Below are 25647 nucleotides of genomic sequence, written 5' to 3' on the forward strand. Positions count from 1 at the left end.
TGAGAGCCTGTGGATCTTGCTCACCGCTGGGACTTCTGCTGACGGGAGGAGAAATGTAGCTGATGATGCTGGAGGCTGGGTTCGGGGGCAACCCAGAGCTGTTTCTGAGGAGGTCCTGGCTAATACATGAAGAACATACTTGAGTACACAAGAAGAAGAAGAGTTTTGGAACTACTGAAGATTGTTCACAGACATTCCTGGTCTTTGTACTGAGCTCCTGCTTGCTGCTGGCTCAGTAACCCTAACTCCTCAGGCACTGCTGCAGCCCGTGGGGATCATGGCTCCAGGTGTGACCTGAGCAGTAAGGTCTTCACAGGGAGGCGCAGGCTGAGAGCCCACGTCAAGGATTCCTGCTGCTATGGTTCTGGTTGTGCACTGTAACTCCCTGCCACCTCTTCCCGTTGCAGTTTGGTCTGTTTGTGTCCCACCAGGAGCTGCAGGAGTTGATGTTGCAGCGAGATCAGTGACCGGCAGCTGAGGTCAGCATGTGGTGGGCTGGGATTCAACTCCCAGCACATCCTTCTAAACCACTGTGGATCCCTCCATGGTCCCACGGCATTGTTCTGGGCTCCTTGGGGCTGCAGCAGCTTTGCATGGCATGGCAAGCAGCGACTTCAGTGTAGACCACAGCTTTCTGCATTTCTTGGAGCTCTGTGCATAAATAGGTGAAATAAATAAAAGCAGAAAAGTAAAAGGCCACAAAAAATTCAAATCTGGAAACATGCCTGGTAGCCAGAGATTTAAAGAGCTTAGTCTGGAAAGAGAGGCTGACCTGATCATCTATACAGAGAAAAGTTATTAAAATGAAAAGAGCTATTCATTTCTATCAGGTAAATTCATAACACAGCGAGGAGTAGATGCTACAAAAATTAAATGAAGAATGCAGCAACCATGAAGGTGATTAGTTTTGAAGCCTTTTTCTAAAAGTCAGCCCTCTGAACCAGAAAGTGCTGCGTGGAGGATGGGACCGGCTGCCTCCTGGACAGAGCCCCTGCCCTGCGCCGAAGAGGGGCCGGATTGCGGCCGCTATAAAGCCATGACTCCCTGGCACGAGTCACTCGTGTGCTTCACCATGGGGCTCACGTTGGATGGAGTCAGGAGGTGTTTTCCACGTGTGCAGAACCATCTGGGGAAGGCTCAGGGGCAGTGCACGGACAGGAGGCAGCAGCTCCTGGAGCCTTCCCAGCTCCACCACTGCTTGCGCCAAGGTCAGCGTGCAGCAGGCGCTGAGCAGTGTGGCCTCAGCAGTCCCTTCTGGTTCATACCTTTGTCCTGCGGAGTGTCCAAGCTGTTCAGCAGCCCTGCTGCCAGTCGCGTGGGGAAGCCCTGGCATCAAAACTCTGCTTGAGTGGCTTTCGAGCTGCATGTCACGCTGTGCCTTCAGTCAGCCACCACTGACATAGAGCGTTGTGGGGAGATCTCAGCGAAGCGTCTCCCAGAAGCATCGAGCCTCAGCATCGAGGCTTCACAAGGAGTCAGACATGGAGGAAGTCTTTTAATGGGGAAATAGTCCTGGTTTGGGGGGTATTTCATGTAAGCTTGAGCAAAAATCAATAATTTTTTTAAACACTTGAGAGTGTTTTGCCTGGGTGCCCAGCCACCTGCTGAAACTCCTTTCACTCTGGTAAACATTTAAATGTGGAAATGATTTTTCTTGTTTTTTTTTTTTTTTTTTTACAGACTGTACTATGCTTGCTGAATAATAAAAAATGTTTGTACAAACAAGAAAAAATCACTGGTGTAATGGAAATACCAGAATGCCCTCGTTATCATTAAGCAGGACATTTTCCTCCTCACCAGGTAGATGAAGCAGAAATTCAGTTCATTACTAGGAGGAGGACAGAACAATGTACAGGAGCATTAAAATGAAATGCAGTTCTCTTGCCAAAGGCCTTGCTGAGAGCCCAGGAATGCCTTTGCTTTAGTAAAGGATGTTGTGAAGAAGTTGCTTACTCTGGCTCCTGGTTCTATTAAAGCCCTTGTACTACACTCTCTGTTTACAAAATAAGGTTTATATTCGCTTTTAATTTGTAAAACCAGAGGAAAAACGTGAGCTTGGCAAAGCCTTTTGAACTGCTGAATCAAGGACTAGCTGCTTGCAAAGAGGGATTAAAACCTTTTAATCCCTTTGTGTAAAAGAATATGGTGTTTAATGTGGTAGGCATGCTGGCAAAATTAATTTTCATGTTTTCTCAAGCACAAGATTTTAGTTCTTTGTTTTCTGCTTCTGCATATCTTACGGGTGCTTTACGTTATGCAATGCACTTTACGTTAACTTTGAAGTTTTGGAGAAATTTGCAAAAACCAAAATGCAGATGTGCAAGGACGAGTCAGAAGGAGCAGGCACGGCTGTTACGGACGGCCTCGGGCGCGCAGGGGGGCTGCTTGGGGAGCCCACGGTGGCGGTACGGGCTGGAGCACGGCATGCGTTTGTGCAGGAGAGAGAAGGCCTAAATAAATTCCTGGATAAAGGGAAACTCGGGTGCTGTGCCTTGTGTATGATTAAACAGATGCTCTCTAGGTGTGCATTTGAAAGCCCTTAAGTGGATGTTGTGTAAATGGTGATAATTGGAGGCAGTCTCTTTGCAATCCTTTGTCAAGCTAAGTAAGGTCCAAGGCCAAAGGCCCAAATGTTTAATTGTATTAAACACAGAGGGTGAAAAATTTATTAACTCAGAAAGTGTGTATTACCAAGTTAATTGGAAGTGCCTTTAAGCTATTACCAGGTGGAAATTTGACTTCAGGTTTCAATTTTAAATTAAAGCAAAGTAGAAAGCCGTTCTGTCAGGCTGCTGGAAGCACTACAGCGAGAGCAGCGTCCCCGCTCGCCCTTGTTGTTCTGCTCCGTGTAATGCTTGGGGTAAAAGCTGGGGAGCTGCAATTCAAAGCGAAACCCATGTACAGGGGTCTGGCTTTTCCCCAGGATACGTGGCAATCTGGATGCACAGATAGCAGCAGTTCTGGGAAAGCTCTAAACAGAGGAGGGGAAATGAAGAAGGCCTCAGGATCTGGAAGGATGCTTTTCTGGGCTGTTTTTCTGTTTTATTTTTAATCAGCATTCTTCAGTCAGATGCAGGGTTGCTCGGTGCTTCTTGGCATATTTTGGTTTTTCTAGCAATGTGTTGTTTCAGGTATTGGAAGCAATTGTAATAACGGTGTCAGAGTAAACCTACCTCCCCCCCTTCCCTAGCGTGTGCACACAAAAATAAAAAACATGGAAAAAAGTCAGTCATAGCACAGGGATTAGCCAGAGTTGAGGATTTTCTTACTGAGATGTAAAGCAGCTCACACTGATAGCCAGCCAGGCACTTTGAGAAAGACATTGCAATTACAACAGCCGTGAAAAATAATGGAGAAAATTTGCCACCCTGTGCGCAAAATCTGGAGGCACCCTGCAGACATGCTACGGAGAGAAACCACCTCCCTGTTGCGATAAGGGCTAAGTTGTCTGCCTGAAACTCCCTCCACAAATAAATCAGCACCCAGAATGTGCAGCACTGGTGAGTGACTTGCACGGCATCCGTGTGTGATGGATGACTGAGACAATTCTGTTTCAGTATCATGTCAGCTAATTTTAGGTGTTTAAACTCTTTCAACAATTTCCATGATTCATAAAGAGACAGAATTAGAAATTTGCTGAAGTGCAGCGCTATAATGGCAGGCTGTTGCTGCAGTTTATTAATACCCAGTAATCGCGGCCTTAACATTTGAGTGAACTAACTGCTGTTAGTCAGTATTTCTGTGGAATAAGCAGGTTTCTCCAAACATCAACGTTTAAGAGTGGGCACAGTTTCTAGTGGTCTGGGGCTGGTTTATGTATAACCAGGTCAGACACCTGGCCAGAAGTGGATTTTTGTTGACAGGACACACAAGTTATTAACACGTCGTTTTAAGAAGGAATTTTAAAATGGTCACTCTTCCCTTAAATATTATTTAATGATTTATGTTGGATTTACTAAGTATAAATCCTGTATTAGCAAAAGAGCAAAGAGTGCTTGCAAATGGCAGTTTGCACATGAAGATGCACACAGGCACATCATCCCCTTTGGAAAAGGTTCTGCATTTAGGCTGGGCTTACAGTGGGGAAAGAGGCTGCAGCAATTGTAAGCAGCACCTGTTAGCTGAGAAGGGAGGAGCCAGAGAGATGGCAAGAGTTTGTGAATTTAGGTCATTGTAGATACTGATGAAATTACACATTTGGTCTGGCGTGTGCCCTTGCATTCTCCTCAATTAAACTTATTTACAGATAAACAAAGCGCAGCGGGTCTCGCCCTGAAACGAGTACCTGGCGTCTTAGTTCACTGCGTTTAGGGGAAATCACAGCCTCTGCTGGATGACTCCTTTTATTATTTTTAATTTAATTTTTCTGCTGAAAGTTATGGAGGTCGCTGAGCACGTTAAAAGATCTACTACTTAGAGAGTTATGTATTAATCATTCACTTTATTTGGTTTCATTCTGTATGAACTCAGGAGGTATCTGTGAGAAGCTTTATGGAAGCCAGGTAATGAAGGTGAGGAGAAATGCAACTGGCTTCGAGATAATCTTTGTAGATTTGATTGTTATGGACAAACACACTTAAAGCTGGAAAATTCAACCACCAAAATGGGATTGAAATAGCAGAATCATTTGTCCTAGCTGTTGGACATCTCTTAAGCATTAAAACCTAACAAGATGATAAAACTAGAGAGTAGGGTGTGCAAGTAACATTAGGTAGCCTTCTGTATTTCAGAGCAGTCTGAGGAATGTGTGGATTTGGAATGCTATCTTCTGTGGCTGGGATGTGTTTTTTAAGTGTTCTTTAAAGTGGATGGGGAAAAGTTAATGATCCATTGGATAAAGGGAAATTTATGTACCTGTGCATGCAACACCCAAGCATATATATTTGTATTTTTTTTATTAAGTACCTTACACCAGGCAAAAAGAAGGATAAATTTTTCAGTTACAGAGTGCTGTAGCAGAGTAAACTTACAACAAAAAATAGGAGGAAATAAAGAATGAATTAGCATTGTGGTCGGCAAGACCCATTGATGCTGGTAAGCTGTTGTTAAAGAGATGTTATTACAGGGCTCAAACAGGTTCTTCACACTTGTAAATTATCCAAAAATGCAAAGTGCTAGCTTGAAAAATTACATTTTGCCAACCAGTATTCCTAACGACCACAAAGGGACAGGAATCACAGTGAAATAATGGTGGGTATATTGCAAGGAAAATACAAGGATATTACACATTAGGATAGGGAGAGAGCCTGGTGGCTTGCCTCCTGCTCTGCAGCAGGTGCTTAGGAGAAAAATCACAGAGTGATTTTCACCGGCATATCTTTCTAGCAGGCATCCATCCGTGCACAGCTATCAATCGCCCAAGGTCATAAAGGAAACAGATTAAGAGGGAAGTTCTTGCTGTATGTATAAGAACGGGCCACCTCTGTCTTCTAGACCACTTTATTTCCTGTTCAAAGTCAGCCGTGAGCATGAGGAAGCCCGTGTCGTTCTTGGTTTCTTCCTGGTGGTGTAACAGCGGAGCCACATCATCATTTTCATCGTACTCATCCTGACAGCAGCTGTGTGGAGCAGCAGGCACATTTCACAGTGGAAGCCAAAGCACAGTTGTACATCAGCATAGGTGATGGGGAAGGTTAAAGACAGGGATTTAAACCTGAATTTCACAATTTCCAGATGAAAGAACTATTCCCACTGTGATCTTTTCCTGCTTGTGTCAGTAGCTTCTTTTAATTCATTTAGCCTGCGCACCTAAATAAGGTTACCCATGTATTCCTATTGCATGTGCTCATCTAGTTCATCTCATATCACAACTGTAACTATTTTTTCTTTCACAAAATAGACTACTTTCAGACTTAATTTAGCCCAAGACATAAAAGCTTTCTGATAAAAATGGAAGCTCCCCTCTCCTACAAAGCCAGTCTTATTTTTGGCTGCCCTTCTGTTCTGCTGAGAACAGTGGGCACTTGTAGCGGGAGGACAGAGTTATTTTTCTTTAAAATCTCTCGCAGCAGGTGAGTGTTCACAGAACACTTAATTGCAGAGATGTGTTTAATAATTCATTTTTCTCAAACCTGTGTGTGACTCTGTGGAAAAACAGCATCCACGAGAACAGGAGGAGCACTATGATTGCTGGTTTCTGAATTAGAATTTTTGGATGAGGTACATTTGATGTGGGTGCTAAATACTTGAAAAAGCATCAGAATTCAATTTCATTTTCTCACTTATTTTAAGAAACCATCTGATGATGTGTTTTTGAAATAAACAAGTTAATATTTGTGTATAAGTGCCATATTTATGTTGGCATATATTACATTTTAGCCACTTTAAATTCTTCGGCTATTACAAAATTACAACAAAACATCTTTCATGTGACTGCTGCGTGCTTAATGTGTAGCAAAAGATGAGAATCAGTGCTAAATATACATGACCCAACATCGTTTTCAAGGCTCTGCCAGTCAGGCAATGCAGATCATATGTAATATGGCTCACGTAAAGGACACGTTGCCATGTTAGAGGGAGAAAGGCTCCATCCCTCTGTGCTTTGGCCTTGAAGGTTATCTGGCAAGAGGGATTTTTCTCCTTGGGAAAGCCCTTTGTTTTGGGGAGAGGCTGTATAGCGTGTGGAAACAGCCTGGGCGATGTTGAAGTCACTCTGGACTGGTTTGTTTGTTTTTGTTGTTAGTTTTTTTTTAAGGGAAAAAAATGAAAAAAGGAGAATTGAAATGTTACTACTCTTGGTAGGGCAAATTTTAAGATAGAAGCTGAGATGGTTTTCTGATTTATAACTGTTGTTTCAAAACAAGCAAATTGTCTAGAATAGCGGAGAACAACAGTGATTTTTTATATATAATAGGAGTGAGAGAGATGCATCTTCATGGTTGGCTGTCTCTTGCTCTCGGTTGCCCTGCAGGAAGGCTGTGTCACCAGTTCTGCAGCAGACCACAGATTGTGCTTTTGAGGCTTCAGGGTCCCCTCCGAGGCCACCCCATGTCCTTTTGCTGGGTAGGGCAGCCAGCAGCCTTACTGGCTAGTGCATGCCTGACTTGGCCGCCGGTATTTCTCTCTCTGGCTGTCTGTACCCATGTTCTTGTGGACCTGTTCAAACATAACTCGGGAGCATTGCCTTTGAAAGCTTCACGCACCCTAGCTCAGCCCAGGTCTCTGCATGAGCCTGCTGCTGTCCTCTGGTGTACTGAAGCAGACTTGAGTGTGCGTAAATCTTGGCTAGCATGGTTTCCCCACCGTGAGACCCTACTTGTGATTCAGCTGATAGGATTATCCAGAAATCTCTATTTGCTCAGCAAGTGACTTTTTCAGCAGTATTAGCTGTGAAAGGAAAGTCCCTTTCTTTGAAACGTTTAAAAAAAAAAAAAGTTTCTTAATGGAGGGATGTGTCTGAGCTAGTTATCTTTCAGCTCCCTGTCAAATAAGACAGAGCCCATTTCTTAAAACACAAAACACTCCATTTTTTGCTGTCTTTCACTTCAGAACTGTTGCTCCAATAAATTCTATAGAATAATGCAGTTCTGAGCAAAGACCAAGCAGGAAAAAATGTAAACCAAGAAGGTGAAATTTTTTCCTTTGCTCCTGCTTGAGGTTTACGAGTAAATAGAAACGATGATACCAGTAATTTCCACTCCTAGTGTCATGGGAACTTGGTTATGAAGTGAGGAGCAAGAATTCATTTTGAGGGCAAGGACCGAGCGTGCTCTGGGGATCTGGCCCTGAGCAGAGAGGCCAGGGGGAGAGAGGCTGCAGTCGTTTGGACTTGGAGTTATCAAATGACAAATACACAAGTCTGGAGTTGTTACTCTGTGTGATGTAGTAAGCAGAGGTGGGTGTGATGGGCACCCAGCCCCCTGACACCTCTCCCTGCTGTCACCCAGGACTTGCTCAGTAGGTTCTCTCTTGCTTTGTCTTCAGGATATGAACAGTCTTCTTGTTGAAAGTTTGAAAAAGAATATATATATATATATATATATATATACACACACACACACATATATATATATTCAGCTCTGCCTGGTCCTAACTTCATTATGGAAATGACAGGATTTCACTACAAAAGACATTTCAGATCCATGTATTTATTTGTAGTTTGTTTGAACAACTAATGTTAAACTTCAGACTTGGCACGAAGGTAATCATCTGTGGAGACTTGGGTCATGTTTTTTTTAAGAAGAGAGGAACAAGCGAATGACTTCGTAACTGATTAAATATTGTATTTTCAGTACACCATTATTTTTTCTGGTTGTGTTTCCAAGGCTACCCCAAGAGTGCAAACTTTCAAAGCAGGTTAAAAAAAGACTGTTCACACCATTACGTCGCTCTGTCCCTGGTGGTTGCTGTCCTTCGAGGTGACCGTACTGTTGTGTCCCACAGCAGTTAGAGATGGTGACGGGAGGGCAGCTGGGGAGGTCATCTAGTCCACCAAACATGTGTTTTCCTTGGAATCCAAGAATCTCCTGGATGAAATCTCGTATTTTTGTTAGCTCTCACTGAGAGAAAGTTTGGGATTTTCTGTAAAAGTTACCAATAGGTTTAAAAATATGTATGCCCATGCCCAACTATTGTCCTGGGGCCAGAACTCAGGATTTTAGGTTTGCTTAATTAGTACTTCCATTTAAAACTTTAGGGCATACAAACATTTCAAATTGCTTTGTAGAAATTTTTCTCAGACTGTGTGAGAATTTGGTTTATATACAGGCATACTTTCGTGACCAGTCTCGGTGGATTTAGATGGTTTCCAGAAATCAGTGTTGCTCAATTAAATGTGTAGGGGGAAAAAGATTCATTACAACAATGTAAATTCAAGTTTGAACAAGGCAGCAGGTTTTTTTAGATTTTACTGCCTGTGAACATTCAGTTTCCTTTTGTTCTGGTTTTTAATAGTATTGATTTTTTTAAATGTACGAAAGTAAAGTAAGTCCTTAGTGTACAAGGTGGGGAGTTGGTGTACAGTGAGAGATATAATTGCATTGTATCCTTCAAGGACAAAAGTTTTGGATTCTGCTGCATTTGTCATTTGAAAAATTTAGACTATTTTATTAAGATCACAGAGTAAATAACAAAAACATAAAAAGAACAAATCAACTGCAGAAATGCAATACAAGACATCAGCTCAGCACACTGCATAGCAAAACAGTCAATCACGCTGCAATCACCAGCTGCCTGAACAGTAAATTAACATTTCACTGGGATAGATGAGAGGTGAATAAACACAGATATATGTAAATATAAACTAAGTAGAAATAGACATGATTATAGATGAGTAAATACGTGAAATCAGCATCAGTTAAGCAAGCACACTTAATAATTGCTTGCTGTTAATGTCAGGACAATGTGCCAAAGACTGCAGATGGTGGCTATTACGTTTTAAAAAGGCTTTTTCTGGGTTTTGAGCTATTTTCTTTGCCCAGTCCTCGAGGCTTCCTTCACCAAGCATGGGCCCATTTCAGTACACCTCTGTAAATGTCTGTGGTCAGGTCAGCTCTGTGATTTTCCTCCAGCAGCTTGCCAAGGACAGACAGTGTGTCCCCACACCTGTGTGGATGGTGCTAACCCCATTGCATTCGCAGTCTGTAAAGGCCTTTTGGAAATAAAGCTGAGCAAGCTGCAGAAATAGAGGCCCAGACTTGCAGCTTAGAGTCTCAGCTGTCACCTCTGGCTGGGGCTGGCATGTTCCCTGGTATCTGTGGCCTGTGTCAGTGGTTCGTGGGCTCCCTAGCACACAGCTGCAGTCTGTGTCGAGCCTCTCGGCCTTGTAAAACGTAGTGGTTGGAGCAGGTCACTTGGTTGAGCTGCCCCAAGCGTTGAGTTGCCCCGTGTTACCCTGTGGGGACGTATGGGTCCTGCATAAGCAGCTGGTGTGTGCTCAACGAGAAGGTGAAGATAGGCTTAAGGAAGTCCCGCAGTTTTAGCAAAGCCTTAAAATATTGCTATGTAAGGGCAAAGTTGCACTTCCGAGCTTTGGGCGACGGGTGGCTGCTGCTGAAGGAGGGGCCCCATCTTCTGGTGCCCCCCTTACGCTTGTCTGATCCTGCCCCAAGCCCCTGCGTTCCCCAGCCTGCTTTAAAAAATGGCAAAAAAAGCAGCTTGCTGCCAGGTTAGGGGCTCCATCTGCTCCAGAGAGGCTCTGGTGCAGAGGCTCTGGACCCTGGAGCTGCATGTAGGATTTGGTTGCTGGTGGTTGGAGGCCGGGAAGGGCAGCGAGTAGGATGAGGAGCAGGCAGAGCAAGCACCCTTTTCACTAACTGCAAGGTCAGCGCAGCTGTAACGAGCAATGATCATTTTAATCTCTTACACATTAGGAAAATACATTTAAATGTTGCTTCCTCTTGGGGTTGCAGAATCCATATCCCTTCTGGATCATGGAAACTCAGCTCTCAGTTCATCAAAAGCTTAATGTTAAAACCACCTTGGTTTACAGATGTTCCCAAGCTTCCCTAAAAAAGACACCTTCATGGACGTGTCAAGAACATGAAGGTGAGGAACTGCAGCCAGCTCCGATGGGGACGGCAGTTGAGGGGGTCTCTACTCCTCTCGCTGGCTGCAGGCATTTCCTCCTTTTTGTCTCTGTGCCGTTTCTAGGCCAGGCTCATCTCTGATGTGATTGATCAGAACTGTATGCTACGTTCAAAATGTGGCCTCATGGTGACCTGTGTGCAGAGTGACATCATGGGTGGACTCCATTAACTCCCTGCATGGGGTTAAATGTTTTAGTGCTGCATAGGGATAAGAGATCATCATATGCTTCTTACTTGGGCAAAGCAGTGTTTCAAAACTGCCCTGGGGTCAAATGTTGCCAACATTTCTTGTACAGTGGATGCACAAGAAAGATGAAAAACTTTCAACCTAGATACCTAATTTTATTGATCCAAAAGACACAACTGTATTTTCATGAAACTTTTTATTGATTATTAAAATGTTACATGATTTTTTTTTCATTTCTGCTGAGTCTTTCAGGCCTGAAAGTCACTTTGATTTCCTTGCTGACTTTCAGTTTTAGTGATTAGTTTCTTACGAAGCATAGGCCAGCCTGTGCAGGTTTCCAGATACTTAGCCAGTAGAATTTTTATGTCAACCCACATCTAAAATGAACTTAAAGCTTCTTAGCTGTGCACATAAAACTGTATCTGTTAATTTTGACAAATGTCTTAACAGCTTTCGGGAAAACTAATGTCAACGTATGGTACATTTTGTAGGTTTGGTGTGTCAGCTGTTCTGTAATTTCCAGTGCTGTGACCACGTTATAAACCTGCAAAAATCCATTTATTAAAAAAATAAGCTGTAAAAATGGTTTCAAATTGTCATATACCTGAATGAATGCCCAGGGGGCTGGGGGGGAGCCCTCTGTTGCCCTCATTTACAGGCAAACCAGATGGACTTTATTCATTTCAGGAAAAAGGGTACTCGAGCAGAAACTGTGCTTGTCATGTTGCAGTCTGTACTGAATTTGTGTGGCCGAGGCCATTCAACCTGGATTTGTAGTGGGAGCACCAATTATCTTTTAATTTAGATTTACATGACGCATTCCTTGCTTATCTGATGTTGTGTCCTCATGGGAGTGATCTGGTTGTTTTTCCAGGCAAGCCAACGTTTATGAAAGCTCCTGAAGATCAGATTGGGATTTCTGGAGGAGTGGCCTCTTTTGTGTGTCAGGCAACAGGAGAACCCAAACCTCGTATCACATGGATGAAGAAGGGGAAGAAAGTCAGTTCTCAGCGGTTTGAGGTAATAAAAATAAATAAAATTGGAAAACAGTCTAATTCCTGCAGGTCTTAGGTACACAGTACTCATTATTGCAGCCCAGGTATTTCTGCATCACAGCAATACAGAGTCTGGGGCTTTAAAGTTAAGTTTCTTCCCTGCAGCAATGCAATCTGTAGAGCTGGTGTTATTTGTGAGCATGATGCTGGTTGCACACACGGGAGATCCTTCTTCAGATGAGAGGCAGGCTAGCACTGAATGGGATGGCAGATAAAAGTTGCATCTAGCAGTAGTTTTCTGTTTTCATTGTGAAAGTTGATATGGCACCTCTTTGGCCTGCTATCCCTAGTGAAATTAAAAAGTGGGATGTCAAAATCCTACTGGAAGGCTTTCTAAGCGAAGGCTGCTGTCACCCCTCCCACAAATGCACTTGAAAAGAGAATGGTGAAGCCATCTGACAGGGTAATTTGAATTCCCTAGAATTGTAGAATACCCTGAGTTGGAAGGGACCCAACAAGGATCATCAAGCCCAATTTCTGGCTCCACACAGGACCACCCAAGAAAACCAAACTGTATGTCTGAGAGAGTTGTCCAAATGCTTCTTGAATTCCAGCAGGCCCAGTGCCATGATCACTGCCCTGGGAAGCCTGTTCCAGTGCCCAACCACCCTCTGGGTGCAGAATCTTTTCCTAACACCCAGCCTGACCCTCCCCTGTCCCAGCTCCAAGCCGTTCCCTTGGGTCCTGTCGCTGTCCCCAGAGAGCAGAGCTCAGCGCCTGCCCTTCCGCTCCCCTCGTGAGGGAGCTGCAGGCCGCCATGAGGCTTCCCCTCAGCCTCCTCTGCTCTGGGCTGAACAAACCAAGAGACCTCAACCAGTCCTCATACGTCTTCCTCTCTAGACCCTTCACCACCTTTGCAGCCCTCCTTTGGACTCTAAAAGTTTTATGTCCTTATACTGTGGTGCCCCAGACTGCATACAGCACTTGAGGCGAGGCCTCACCAGCACAGAGTAGAGCAGGACAATCACTTCCCTCAGCTGGCTAGCAGACTGAGAGAAGGGAAGAAGGAAGAACAAGTATCAGAAATATTTATAAAAGACGTCTAATTGGGTTTATATTTTAAATATCAAATATACTATCACTGACTTTCTCCACCTTTTCCTCCACTTTCTTTTTTTTTGGAGTTGGGTTCTTCTGTCTAAAACTGCCCTTGAAAATGTGGCCCTGCCCACCATTCTGCTGTCTTTCCTCTAATCCTTGTCTTTGTTGCTTTTTGCTTTTCTGACAAAACCACAGATGACTTCATTGCCCAGAGTAGATTGATTCAAGTCACCAGTTTTTTAATCATGATTTTGTATGTGAGCAGGAAACCTTTATTAAAGTAATCAATTGCAAACTTTTTTGTATAAAGGTTTGTTTTGTTGTATAGTACTGTACTGTTTAAACATTCTTATTTGTAAGTGAATATAAACTTTGTAGTGAATTTGGTGACTGTTGTGGCTTACCAGAAGGATACACATTATTATATGCATTTACATGAGCAATTTCATACCTCCATTCACTTCAGTTTTGATACATAGTTAAAGCATTTTTAATGTGTAAGGAGATAATGAATAATGTCTATATTTTTTGCCAGGTAACTGTTAATTCTACCTCATTCCTAAGCTAGTCTTTATTCAGAAGAAAACCGGAATTCAGTTAAAATGATAAAAAAAAATAAACTCAAATCTGATGTACACATGCTGAGTAGAGGTATCCATAGTTAGCAAATTGAACAGTGTTTCCGGTCTTGGTGTCTGTCAGGTCTCTAGTGGTTGTAGCTCCCTTCCTCTCACACACAGCATTTATTCAAGGGATATTAAGGGAAAAAAGGACTTTTCTGCTCTTTCACCTCATAGCTTTTCAGTCCTTATCACTGAACTGAATTAGTCTCTGCATCTGACTGTTGCTTTGAAATTTGGCAGTAGCTCTACACTGTGGAAGGATTATAGTAAGTTTAGCATTTTGTTACAGTTCTGTATTTAATTTAAAATCCAATTTAAAAAAAAGTAATTTTAAAAAATATATTGCTGCAGTGTTCACCTTCCAATGTCCTGTCTGCTGCTACTTGACCCCAAATTAGGGTTTATTTGCAAGCTGTTTCTATTATTTCAAGCAAAATGATTATTCCTTCCAGTGTGAGGAATAACAGATTTTCAGTGGTCTTGGTTACCTTTTCATTTTTTCCTATTTTTCCTGTTGCTGCAGAGTCTTGGGGTGCACGTTATTTTCTCATTCCTGTTTTCACTCCTTTGGTCTTGGTGCTGTGAGAAGCACACCTAAGTAGGGCTCTTGAAATCAGGTACAAGTTTTGCACAGAGGTGATACAGGTCCCAGGCTGACGCATGTGTCTGGAGCAGTGTACAGCTTAGTCTCTCCATCTGCCCCTGCATTCCCCAGTGACAGGAGGGGTCTTGTGCCTTTTCCTCATGTTGTCACCATCTGCGGTTCAGTTAATATTTCCAAGTTTTACAGTGCTCAGTAATAGGAGAAGGACGAGTTTGGCATTAACAGTGGCCCAAGGCTGTGCCTTCACTGACTTGCCATTAAGGAATAACTTATAGTGATCCAGCAGTAAACTAACAAATACCTTTCTTCCCTGTAGAAGTTCGAGTAATGTATGTTACAGCTTAGCAGGATGGAATGGCAATGATTTATTAAGGACTTTATTTATTATGCTGGGGAAGGAGCTATAATTATAGCATTGATGATCATGCCAGAATTGCAAAGTACCTGATGCTGAAGGACGTTGAAAACAATCACTTTCTGCTGAAGTTAGCATGCGCTGTAGGTGCTCAAGGTGTTGCTCTGGTTTTGTTACTATTTCCTGGTGATCCCATAGGAGTATATCATTCTGCTCTTCCATCAAGGTGAAAGTTGGCACTAAATTGCGATCAGTATGATTAGTAAAACCATTAGTGCAAATATGACTCAGATGTTTTAAATCATCAGATCCACTTCTTTATTACCAGGTTGATAATTTTTCAACTTTAATTGATCCATAAAGAACCTCATTGGATCTTCATTTGTTCTAGTCTTCTCAGAGGGCAGATACGTTCTTGACTCTGAGATTTTTTGATTTCTAGACATGGAACACTTGCTTAGTTGCATGATATTTTCTAGTTTACAGATCTTTCTGATTTGTTTTTAACCCCTGGGTTGTTTTGACCTTGTTTTCGTTGCACTAGATAGCACTTAAGAACTGCTTTCTTTTCATTGTTAAAGGTTATTGAGTTTGATGATGGGTCAGGATCAGTTCTGCGGATACAGCCCCTGCGTGTTCATCGAGACGAAGCCATCTACGAGTGCACAGCCACCAATAGTGTTGGGGAGATAAACACGAGTGCCAAATTAACAGTGTTAGAAGGTAAGTGGAAGGTGTTTTTTCATGTCCTTAGGTGGCTGGAAACATGGCCTTGGCTTTGGTAGCTACATGTTGTAGTGCTCTTAAGTGACATGGTGATACTCTAACTCGGTTTGGAAAAGCAGTGTTGTTCCTGTACCATTTGCTGTAATTTCACTTAGTGATAGAAGCCGTTATTTTTCAGACAATCATGAGCAGAAAGGATGGCAGATTCTGAACTTTCTTTAAAGTGTATTAGTTGAATTGTCTGATTGAGGTATGTTATTTCTAGCTTGGAGGCCTAGCTAAAGAGACATTTGTATACTTTTCTGATCTGCCTGCCTTGATGTAATACCCATCTTCAGGGTATCTGAGAATTGTATCTGACAATCAGAAACTTAATCTATGTTGCTGTACCTTCTGGATTAAATCAGCACAGTTCTTTTTGAATGGATTTTCAGGTTCCCCTTCAGATTTTGAGCTTGATGTGGAATTTAGCTGGGTTTACTTTTCACCGTAGTCACAACTTGTTAGTCTTTTTCTCTTCTCTTCTGCTTGCTATGTTGTTTCTTCTAAACTGAATGTTTTGTGGAAGAGCTGTGTGTTAGATGTAAAAGGCTTGTGATCAGTTGATTTTTTTTATATTAGATTCTCAGAATTATTGTCTGCTTTTAAGGCAATGGGGATTTCTTCAGCCCATCAATGTGTTAAAGTATTTGTTTATATATAGGATTTTGTAAGTGCATTGGATTGTTGCAAATTTAGGACATTTGGCTGAATGGACTTTTAAATTTGCATCTACTAAGACAAGCAAGAAAAAGGCTTAAGCAAATTGCTTGCTGTGTATGGATTCATGAAGAAACTATTGAGTAATGAAAAAACTAGTCTGGAAAGTGTCTGGATGATTTGGAATCATCAAATTCAGATGAACTTTTTCTGTTCAGTCTGGCCATGAAGGCAGAGGAGACTGGTTATCCCAGTCGTGAGTGTGCCAGCCATGCACAAGTGAAGCGTTTTTCCCTTGCTCTGCCACAGATATGGTACCGTTGTCCCTTGTTCTCCCTTCCCATTTATAGCATAGAGGTAATCATATTTTCCTCTCTGCTCTGTGACAAAGAATACATCAAACAACTGTAATGTGCTCAGACACTCTGGTGATGGGAGTCATAGAAATCATTCAATACTTGATGTGATTGTGTATCTTGTTTCTGGAGGTGGGGCACCTTAAAGGATCAGCTTGCTCTTCAGTAGTAGTATTAAGAGATGGATAACAGGTGCTATAGACTTGAAAATTGTTGAGTGAAAAAAGCAGATCCCTTTTGTTACTTCTTGCCTTTGCAGCCATGTACGTGAGTACATAAAGCTCGATGGAGCTCTTTCAGCATTTTTCTTGCAGATCTGCATTTAAATGATTCTTACAACTGGATTTTTGTGATGCTCAATACTTGACTAAACGAATGTTCCACACACATTCCTGTTTCCTTTGGTTGCAGTTGCCTTTATGTATCTTAGATATGTATGCACATGCACACACACTAATAATTTATTTGCTCTGTGTTAAATGTTCAAAGGCCCACAGAGACATGCGTTGCATAAAGGAGCACAACTGTATTTCTCAGCTCCGTAGAGCTCCTGCTGGGTTCCTGATGAGGTAAAACTTTCAGACCACCACATAAATAGGGAATGGTAGGAAACACCAGGGACAGGAAAAGACATGCTTGCACTGTTTAAGAGCCACAGAAGCAAAAGTCACTACCAGTCAGGCACAGAGCCTGCTTTTCTGTTTGAAAACTGCCTTTAATCAGGGGTAATGCTGGTTTAACACGATCCCATAAGGTCAAAAACCATCTGCAGGCTGGGGGCTGCGTTTTCCTCTCAAGCTGAAGAGTATCGACCCCTTGCCAAGTACTCTCATAATGGGTGAAATTAAGAAGTATTTGCTGTATAGCAGTTTGTATGTGCTCATGCACAGAGAGTTGTGAGCTTGCTTACAGAGGAGGAAGAGGTACCTCTCACGTTGGCTTAACCTGATGAAGCAGATAAGCACTGTTATGATGTATCTGCATTCAGAAAACACATTTTATATCTTTCCTTTCTGAGATTTTCTGGGGACAAAAATGTATTTTTTTTCCAGCCATGCTGTCTCATTGTTCTGTGTTGTCTGCCTTAAATTACACTGCTGCATTTTGGGAGTGTGAAATTTTTTTGATTATTCTTTTACGTATGGGTTTGCAGGGTGGGTATCGCAAGTCAGTGCCCTGGTTGTGGTTATGTTCAAACAGCCTCAGCGGTCCCCGAAAAAACTAACGTGAAGTGCCCCACCTCTCTGTTCTGCCACTGCTTTCCTGACACAAATTTCATAGAGCTATTTGGAAATGACACATTTCACATGGAGCAATTGATACCCTCAAGGCTGTCAACTAGGATTGGATTTTCCCTCTGCTTCTGGGGTTAAAATAATTTCTGTAATTGCTCTCAGGTGGCATTTTGAATGATGCAGACATTCTGCACTTCCTTTCAAGAATTTGACTAATGCAGTGGTCCCTGATGCATGACAAAGCTCTATCACAGACGTCCTCATGGTTACATGCTGCTAAATACACAGTACATATTGATTTTTACATTAAAAATCCTTTATAACAATAAGTTTAATGCTTCTTCACAATTTGCTTTTTAGAACACAGACCTTACCATTAAATCCTGAAGTCACAGTCAGGGTTTAGCAGGCTCTTATTAGATGTCTTTGTAGCTAACTAATCTGGAGCTTTATTTTATTTAGATTTCCACGATGTTTTACAGATCAGAGGCAGCTAATCCTTTCTAATTGCCAACTTATTCCATTCTGAATATCAAGAGAGAAGCCTGAGTCCAGTCTCCTGGAGGAACTGGGAATCATCACAGATGTGAATCTTTGAACAGTTTGGTTCCCTACTGCCCTTTCATTCTCAGCTCCCGTGTCTCGTATTTTTTCCTCTAAGCGCAAATCCTGTTGTGACCAAACTACGTATATACTTGGTGTAACTGGAAATTATTTCTCCTGTTGATAGCGGGAGAAATAGACGTGCATATACCTTCTCTTCTCATTTCTCCTGGGTAGCTGATAAGCTGAATTATGTATGAGTCATATTGAACATTTCTATCTTTTTTCCAATTATGACCTGAAGCAGCACAGAAGTACATTCCTGCCTGCCTGGCAGAAGAGGAAACCAGTGCAAGGAGGGGAGAGCTAGAATCAATAAGCTGACACACGTTCCCACGAAGAGTCTCAGGGACAGTTAGTGGCTCTAACAAATTAATAAATGTATCTTTCAGTTGTAACGTTGAGAATTACCAAGCGTTTTAAATAGGGAGATTATATGAAATGTGAGTAGGAAGGATGCCAGTGCGGAGGAACGTGGCAGCAGGATGCCAGCAGGACTGTCGAAGTAGTGTCCTTCCACGGAACTCCTGCGTTCGACATTGCGGCAGTGCTGGGAGAGGTGACGCTAAGTGTTTGTCTCCGGTCGCCTGTAGACCAGAGCATGCCTTCTCCGTGGTTTCCAGCAGTCTCCACCCAGCAGGAAGACAAGGAAAAGCAGTGCAAAAAGAGTCTTCAAGGGGCAGGGAGGAGAATATTGATTCTTTGGGAAAGAAAAGAGGCTCAAATACAAACCATTGTGCCAGTCCCTTCTCTCGCAGAGCTTTCCAACTTGGACATTTGGTTACAAACTGATTTCCAGAACTGGAACACTATTTCGTTATAACTGGATCTTCAGAGCACCATGAGCAGTCTTGTTTTTTTCTTTTTTTTCCCAACTCTGCTGTAACCCAGAGCATACCTTCACATCCAGGTGACACTGAATATATTCAGAGTGTCGTTTCCCTTTGTTTTTAAGTAGGTTAAATGAAAATGAAAGTATGATCTCCACTTGCCATTTCCAGCACAGATCTATGCAGATCCCTGATGCCTCTTTCCCAGACTACTTAATCATATGGCATGGAGCTGTCTGCCTGGAGAGCACGGCCAGGCTCCGGAGGAGAGCAGCTCCTGGTAGAGGACAGGCAGAAGAGCTGGGGAACGGTTGCTCACACACCAGGTTTCAGTCTCAAGGTAACCTGGCAAGTTAAGTTTCACTGGCCAGCCTCACGCTGTCGGAAGTCGGAGAAGTTTTGGTGTGTGTCTGAGGAGCCCTGGAAAGTGTAGCAGGTGTCCCAGGGTGGGAAACACCTCCACCTCACCGTGATTTGCCGATTACTGAACCATGTCATGAGTTTAATTCCTTTCACTAGCTGCCAGCTGCATTCCAGTTCCTGGAGTTACTCTGTTTAAGATGCTGTAAATGATAAACATTTGACTGTTACAAATGATTTCTGCAGAGCTAGATCTTGCAAGGCCTGAAACAATATGCCCTTCTTGTAAACACCCTTCTAAAACTGATTTTGTCATTTCGATGGTAAACAGAAGTTAGCTATGTTTAATCCTTGTTTACGTTTGGTTAGTTACAAAAGGATCAGTAGGATCACTGGGCTTTGACTCATGTTTGTGTTCATTGCTTTTGCATCTTTTTGCCAAGAAGAATTTTTAGCAATGTGTTATAGAATTGGAGCAATTATGGAAGGGAAATTGAATCCACTGGGTGTACTCATTCTGATTGTGTAAATGAATTAAGATTCCCTGTACCCTCCTGCTCCTGAGATTGGCAGTACTCTCCCCACGTGTGTAAATGAATTAAGATTCCCTGTACCCTCCTGCTCCTGAGATTGGCAGTACTCTCCCCACGTGTCCAGTCAGGAGATGACATCTCTTTCCTCTACATGCCTTGTGGTCATTGACTGTTCTGGCTGATTTGGTCCCTCTGTGGGAGGGCTGCTCTGATAGCAGAGATCTTACCCCTGTTCTTTGCTCTCCACCCAGGTAATCCAAAGTAGCCTCCACGTGCTTCACCACTTAGGGAAATGTCCTGAAATACGGTGATGCACAAAGAAACCTGGGAGCGTTTGCTTTGTGCTGCATGGTGACATGTCTCATGCTTGTTAAAAAGGGAAACATTAAGCCAATTACTACTCGCGGTGGCACAATTGAGAAGTTTAGATTGTCACCTCAAGGAGTATAAATCCCAGCTCACGTGGACTTAAGCTATTAAGGTATAAGCAGTGTTCACAAGGAAAGAGAGTATTAGGCTGCTCAACAGCAGGTTGCCTAGTAGTCCTCTGGTAAGTCAATTTGGGAGCCCTGTCATTCTGCTAAGAAGCCTAGCCATTTCTCAGGTGCTGCACAGTGGCTGAAAGAATCCTGCAAGTTGCAGGGGAAATCGGTGGTCTCTTGGTCCCCCAGAGCACACAGAAGGTTGAGCAGAATTAGCAATCTGTTAAAATTAGACCAAGAAAATGTATGGACTGTTATGTCTCATGCCACTAGAATGTCTGAAGATGGTTTAGCTATTTAATCTTTGATATCTAAAGAGCACCTATCATCTCAATCCAATTTTATCTATTTATTTTAAAGATTGGATTCAATGAGAACGGTACTGTCACTATCATAGCTTACTTTTCGTAACGTTTAACAAGAGAGGCTTTCTTGGCTGTGAATGAGAGACAAGGAATTCTCAGCTGGAGAAAAGTTTTAAGTGTTGTTGGTCTCTCCTACAAACAGGAGTCAGCAAATCTTTAGAACTTATCAGACCCAAATGCCCTAATTTCCATTTCTTATTTCTCTTTAAATGATTAACTAATAGCACATAACCATATAACGTGTCCATGATAGCAAGTTCCATCAGAATACTGCCATGCTCTAAGGTTAACATCCAGGTTCATTCCACAAGTTTATGAAGCAAGTAATACAACCTTTGAAAAGTTTTATATGAAATATCGCATAGTTAATGCCAAGCTGAACCCTTTGGAATTGTGCACTCTCATAAAATGCTGTGTCTGAAAAGGTACTGACCTCTTAATCTTGAGAACATTCGTCTTTTACAGCAAGTGGCTGTTTCTGCATATTGCCTCTCAAATGAGATCCTGTGAGATTACATCTGTAGCAGGAGGGGATGCTGTCACGTTCTTATAAGCAAGCTCATGGCGTCAGTGATATTGCAACACCCAAAACAACATTTGTGATTCAGGAAGAACTTCCCAGATAGAAACAAGTGAACTTGAGTGGCAAACAAACCAGAAGGAAGTGTACTCTACAGAATTCAACAAAAGTTCAAACGCAGGGTGTGCTTTGCAACTGCTAGGTGTCTTGAAATAGTAAGTGTGCAGTTGTGTCCTGTAAAAAAAAGACTTCATGTTGGCTTTTTTAATCATTTTTTATTTGTTTTGTTTTGAAGAGAATCTCTGGTTACCTCTGTGAAACAAGTTTAATTAAGAGCACATAAAGTTATTGCACTGTGCCTTGGGCAAAGGTGCTGCTTAAATTCTGTACCAAGGAGCATCAGGATTTTTGTTAGGTTAGGATGTGGAGTCCTTTTAGTTTCAACTGCCTCTGTTCTGTTATGAACGTTGTCTTCTAGAACTCTTTACTCTTCGTAAACTGCTGATGTTGATATCGTCTTCAGGAAATGAAGACTGAAGGCCAAGATACATAATTTGGAAGAATAAAAAAGTAAATCCTTTAATTAGTTTTAAATATTTTGCTTTCCAGTTTCATTGGTTGTGATCCCATTCATGTGTTATGGGAAAGATGAGGTATACTTAATGAAAGCAAGATCTCAGTCATTAATAATTCCATATTCCTTCACATCATTTCTAAAGGCAGCAGTCAAGGCCTTTTCAGTCCCTATCACTGTGGGATGTTTCTTCTAGGCCGGTTTGCATGTTCCTTTTCTTCCAAGCACATTAATCTGTTTTATGCAAAATCCTTTTGGATATTGTAATCCAGTGGAATTATTATCCCATGCTGATGATATTCTGTTGATTATAACATGTAGTAGTACAATATTTTCAGTATATTGGCATGTTTAGCGGCTCAAGTTAAATTCAGCGACTGCCTTCTTGAGCCAGCCAGTGAGACATTTCACCTGCCATCATGTTCACCACTCATCAGCTTGTGTTGGCCAAACCCTTTGATGCTTCTGATATGCCCAGCTCTTGAGGGGAAAAAAAAAGCACCTAAGAACTTGTCACCAGTAACAGTTGTCTCCTTCCTGCTTGCTCCGTTTCTCAAAACCCTCACGAACCCTCTCAAAACCCTCACGAAGATGCTCAGAAACGCAGATGCTCATTCGGAGTATTGTGGCAACCTCCTGCTAACTTCTGTCTGGTAGGAAAATTGATAATTGAGCCCTGGGGATTCTTTTCTCTCTTCTTCTGGGCTCAGGGTCCGGAGCCAGGTTGCTTCTCGCTCTGTGCTATCCTACAGCTTCCTTGGAGATTGCTATGGAAAGTGTGTCAGGCTGTTCTACTGCTGCTCTGCTGTCAAAACGTTCGGCCTATTCCAATAGGTAAATGAGGCACAAACAGACCAGTTTAACTCTGGCAGAGATGCACGCATGGAGGCAGATTCCTTTCCTGTTGGGGAGGAGGTGCTGTGGGTTGCCATGTCCCAGCTGACACCGGGGATGGCCAGATGACTGTTTCTGCGTCTCTGTTCCGGTCTGAAACCAGACAGGTTAGATTAAATTGTCTGTGGTTTAAACTAATCTGTTTTGACTTGCCATTGGAACAGATCATCAGTCCCAGCTGGGAGGCTGCAACCACCAGTGCTGCCTTCGATTTTGCTGCTGAAAGGCTGGCGCTCCATCTGCCCCGACCCCATGGCCACAGCAGTGTCTGAATGCTTACACGGGGCTGGGATTTTAAGGGATTCGGGGGCAGTAAACCAGGACAGAAACCTTGGCTAAAAGGAGTGGTAGTCTAAAAAGGCCAAGAGAGCAGAGCAGCAAAGAGAAGGCTACCAAGGAGGTGATATGTGTCCCATAAGCTTTTTGGCATAGATACTGTAGAGGCAGAAAAGGTGTAACACAATGTGGATGTAACAATCGTAAATCTTGAAGTAAATACATTTGTTAGAAAATTGAGGATGTTTAGGTTAAGATAGACGCTAGCTGATGTGCTAACCTGTACCAGAAAGTAGCCAGGCAAGCCCTCTTGCTGCACTAAAATCCCCATTGCACTTTCATAGACCATCCACCAATCTTAATTTCTGGTCCTATTCTGTACCTGTTCCTGTTTGATTTGGGGGATTTTTTTAACATACCCAACTAAAGATGGGCACACAAAGAACCTTGCCAGGTGTCTTTCTGAAAGCACAGGTGGCTCCATGGATTTTTGGGGATAAACCATCAGATGTATGCTAGGACCATAGCTGCTTTTTTCATTTAGTTGATCATTGGCTAGCCTTCTGTGTTTCTCTAATCCACCTGCATTTGTCTTGTCTATTCTTGTTTCCTAGCAATGTGCACCCAGCATATAGCAAAAATTCACAATATTTCTTAAGTTTGTTCCTATTATCCCTGTCACTTAAGGTGATTTGGCTCTTCTTGCTTGATTTTTTGCCTGTCCTTTTTATTTACAACATCTCCCCAGCACTGTCAATATAATACCTGCCTTCCTTGCAGAGATCGTTGATGCATCTAGTCATTTCAGAACTGATATTTAAGGAACTTGTTGGTAGAGACCGTTGTTGTACTACCAATAAAAAATAATAGTGAACAAGAGAGCGGAGTTGATTAGGTGTCAGTGAGCTCTGATTTGGCTCTCAAAATGTCTGCCTGGTAATAACTAGGCTGACGCTGGACCCAGTGACTCTCGGTTAATGAACTGAGTTTGGAGGACTGGCAGCCAGGAGAAAATACTTGTTAATGAGTTGTCTATACATGGATCTAGAAGTCTTTCAGAGAAGAAGAAGAAAAAATAAAAGCACACAATTATAAATAAATCATTTTATTTTAAAAGTCGTTTTAATTGATGTGTATTTAATTCAACCGGAAAAGACAAAAAGTTAGTTCCTTTAGATAATTTGAGTAACTGTAGCTTTAAAACTTGTCAGAGTAAAAATAAACACATTTCTCATCAGATTTTACATCTACCAGTGCCCATCAGAAGCTAAAATAATAGATCTTTATCATCAGATGTTTCAAAAGACCTTTCTTATTGCTGGATCTCTTTCAAGATGCCTCGTTCTGAGACCGTCTGTGGAGAACTATGGCAACCTGTTATTGACAGATGTGCTCTCTGTAGTTTGTATGTCAGCCCTGCTGCTATCTCCTGCTGACTAATAAAGTTAGTTGCTGGTATATATTTGTAGAGTCTTTGAAATCTGTTAGGTTGTGGAATAGCCTTCTGAGAGAGTTAGTACTTCATTGTTTGAACTATTGGAAATTAATGGGAAACACTGCTTGATAATGCCATGCGGATCGTCTGATTTGGTTCCAAGGAAGAAGGGAAGGACAAGAGCAAGGTGTCCTTAAAAGCCTTTCTGAGTCCTACTTTGGCAAAATTGCCTTCTGTACATGCTTGTAACAGAGAGACTCCAAGCTTGGTGACCTGTTGTCATTACTGGCGTTCCCTGACTTACACAGGCACTTGAGAAGACGCAGCACCAGAGTGATCTTCTGGAACTTCTTCTGCAGAAGTGGGAGAATATATCCACTTAATAGAACCGGAGAGTAAGTTCTTAAATGGAAAATGGAGCATGGAGAGAACAGAATGTGATAACCATGACAGTAGGGAATGCAGTGCTCACCGTTCCAAAAGCATAAATCTCTGTATGTACGGGTGTTTCTATACAGTCACCCTGGACTTACGTTCTGTGCCTTATCTTCTTCCTCTCTCTAAAAATCACGGCAACAATTAAATCATTCTTGGATAAATCGCTGTTTTATAAGGTGAATGCCAGGAAAACTTGGGACTGGAATCTCAACTCATGCTAATAAATCTGTAGCCGCAGCTCTGGAGACGTGAGGATCTCCATGGAGGGAGTAGTATACTTCAGGTGTCACTTACTGTGTCTGTGGAGGAGAACATTTCACAAGTACTTTAACATCTTTTCCTGCAGAAAAAGGAAAATCTCAGAATTGCTATTGATGGGACACATTTTGGTCTTGGTCTGAGAAGCTGACTGTACAAAACAAAGCTGGCTTTGCATTAAAGACCTTTATTATTGATTATCCTGACAGCTGGTTTCTGTGTGTCGTGCTTAGTCACAGTCTCACATTTACTTGTCCTTAGTATCTCTTGTTGATCATGTGTTGTTTTAATACAGTTTAGTCAGGAAGGCTCTACATTTGTGATGCCTATTAAAATGCAGTGCCTGGATAATGAGCAAAAGGAGTAATTGGTCCTAATTTGGGATGCAAGGAAGTAATTATGATGACCCTTCATTGTTAATTTGTCATTTGAACTATTAGTGACTAAAATATTTTTGGTATAAAGATGATCTAAAGTATATGCATTCCACTTGCTGTCTTAAAAGCCCAGAGAATCTTTACAAAAGTATTAATCTTGTAGTGCTAAAACAACACCTTCCCCATAGAGTTTCCTGACTGCTGTTTATGCTTGTGGGTATTTCAGTTGGATAATAAAGTAGTGACTCTTCCTGGCCTTCTCACCTGCTCAAATTCTTTCTGCTCAGAGCTCCAG

General features: G+C 42.2%; 1 protein-coding gene across 1 annotated transcript in view; it reads left to right on the forward strand.

Annotated features, from left to right (window-relative positions):
* PTPRF (protein tyrosine phosphatase receptor type F) overlaps window positions 1-25647 on the forward strand; it is a 371106-nt gene that overhangs the window by 171419 nt on the left and 174040 nt on the right. The window contains 2 exon segments of the mRNA XM_040565789.1: window positions 11588-11733; window positions 14973-15114. Of these exon segments, the coding sequence (XP_040421723.1) occupies window positions 11588-11733; window positions 14973-15114 (288 nt within the window).

Source organism: Cygnus olor, chromosome 8 (genome assembly GCF_009769625.2).
Source record: "Cygnus olor isolate bCygOlo1 chromosome 8, bCygOlo1.pri.v2, whole genome shotgun sequence".
NCBI classification, from domain to species: Eukaryota; Metazoa; Chordata; class Aves; order Anseriformes; family Anatidae; genus Cygnus; species Cygnus olor.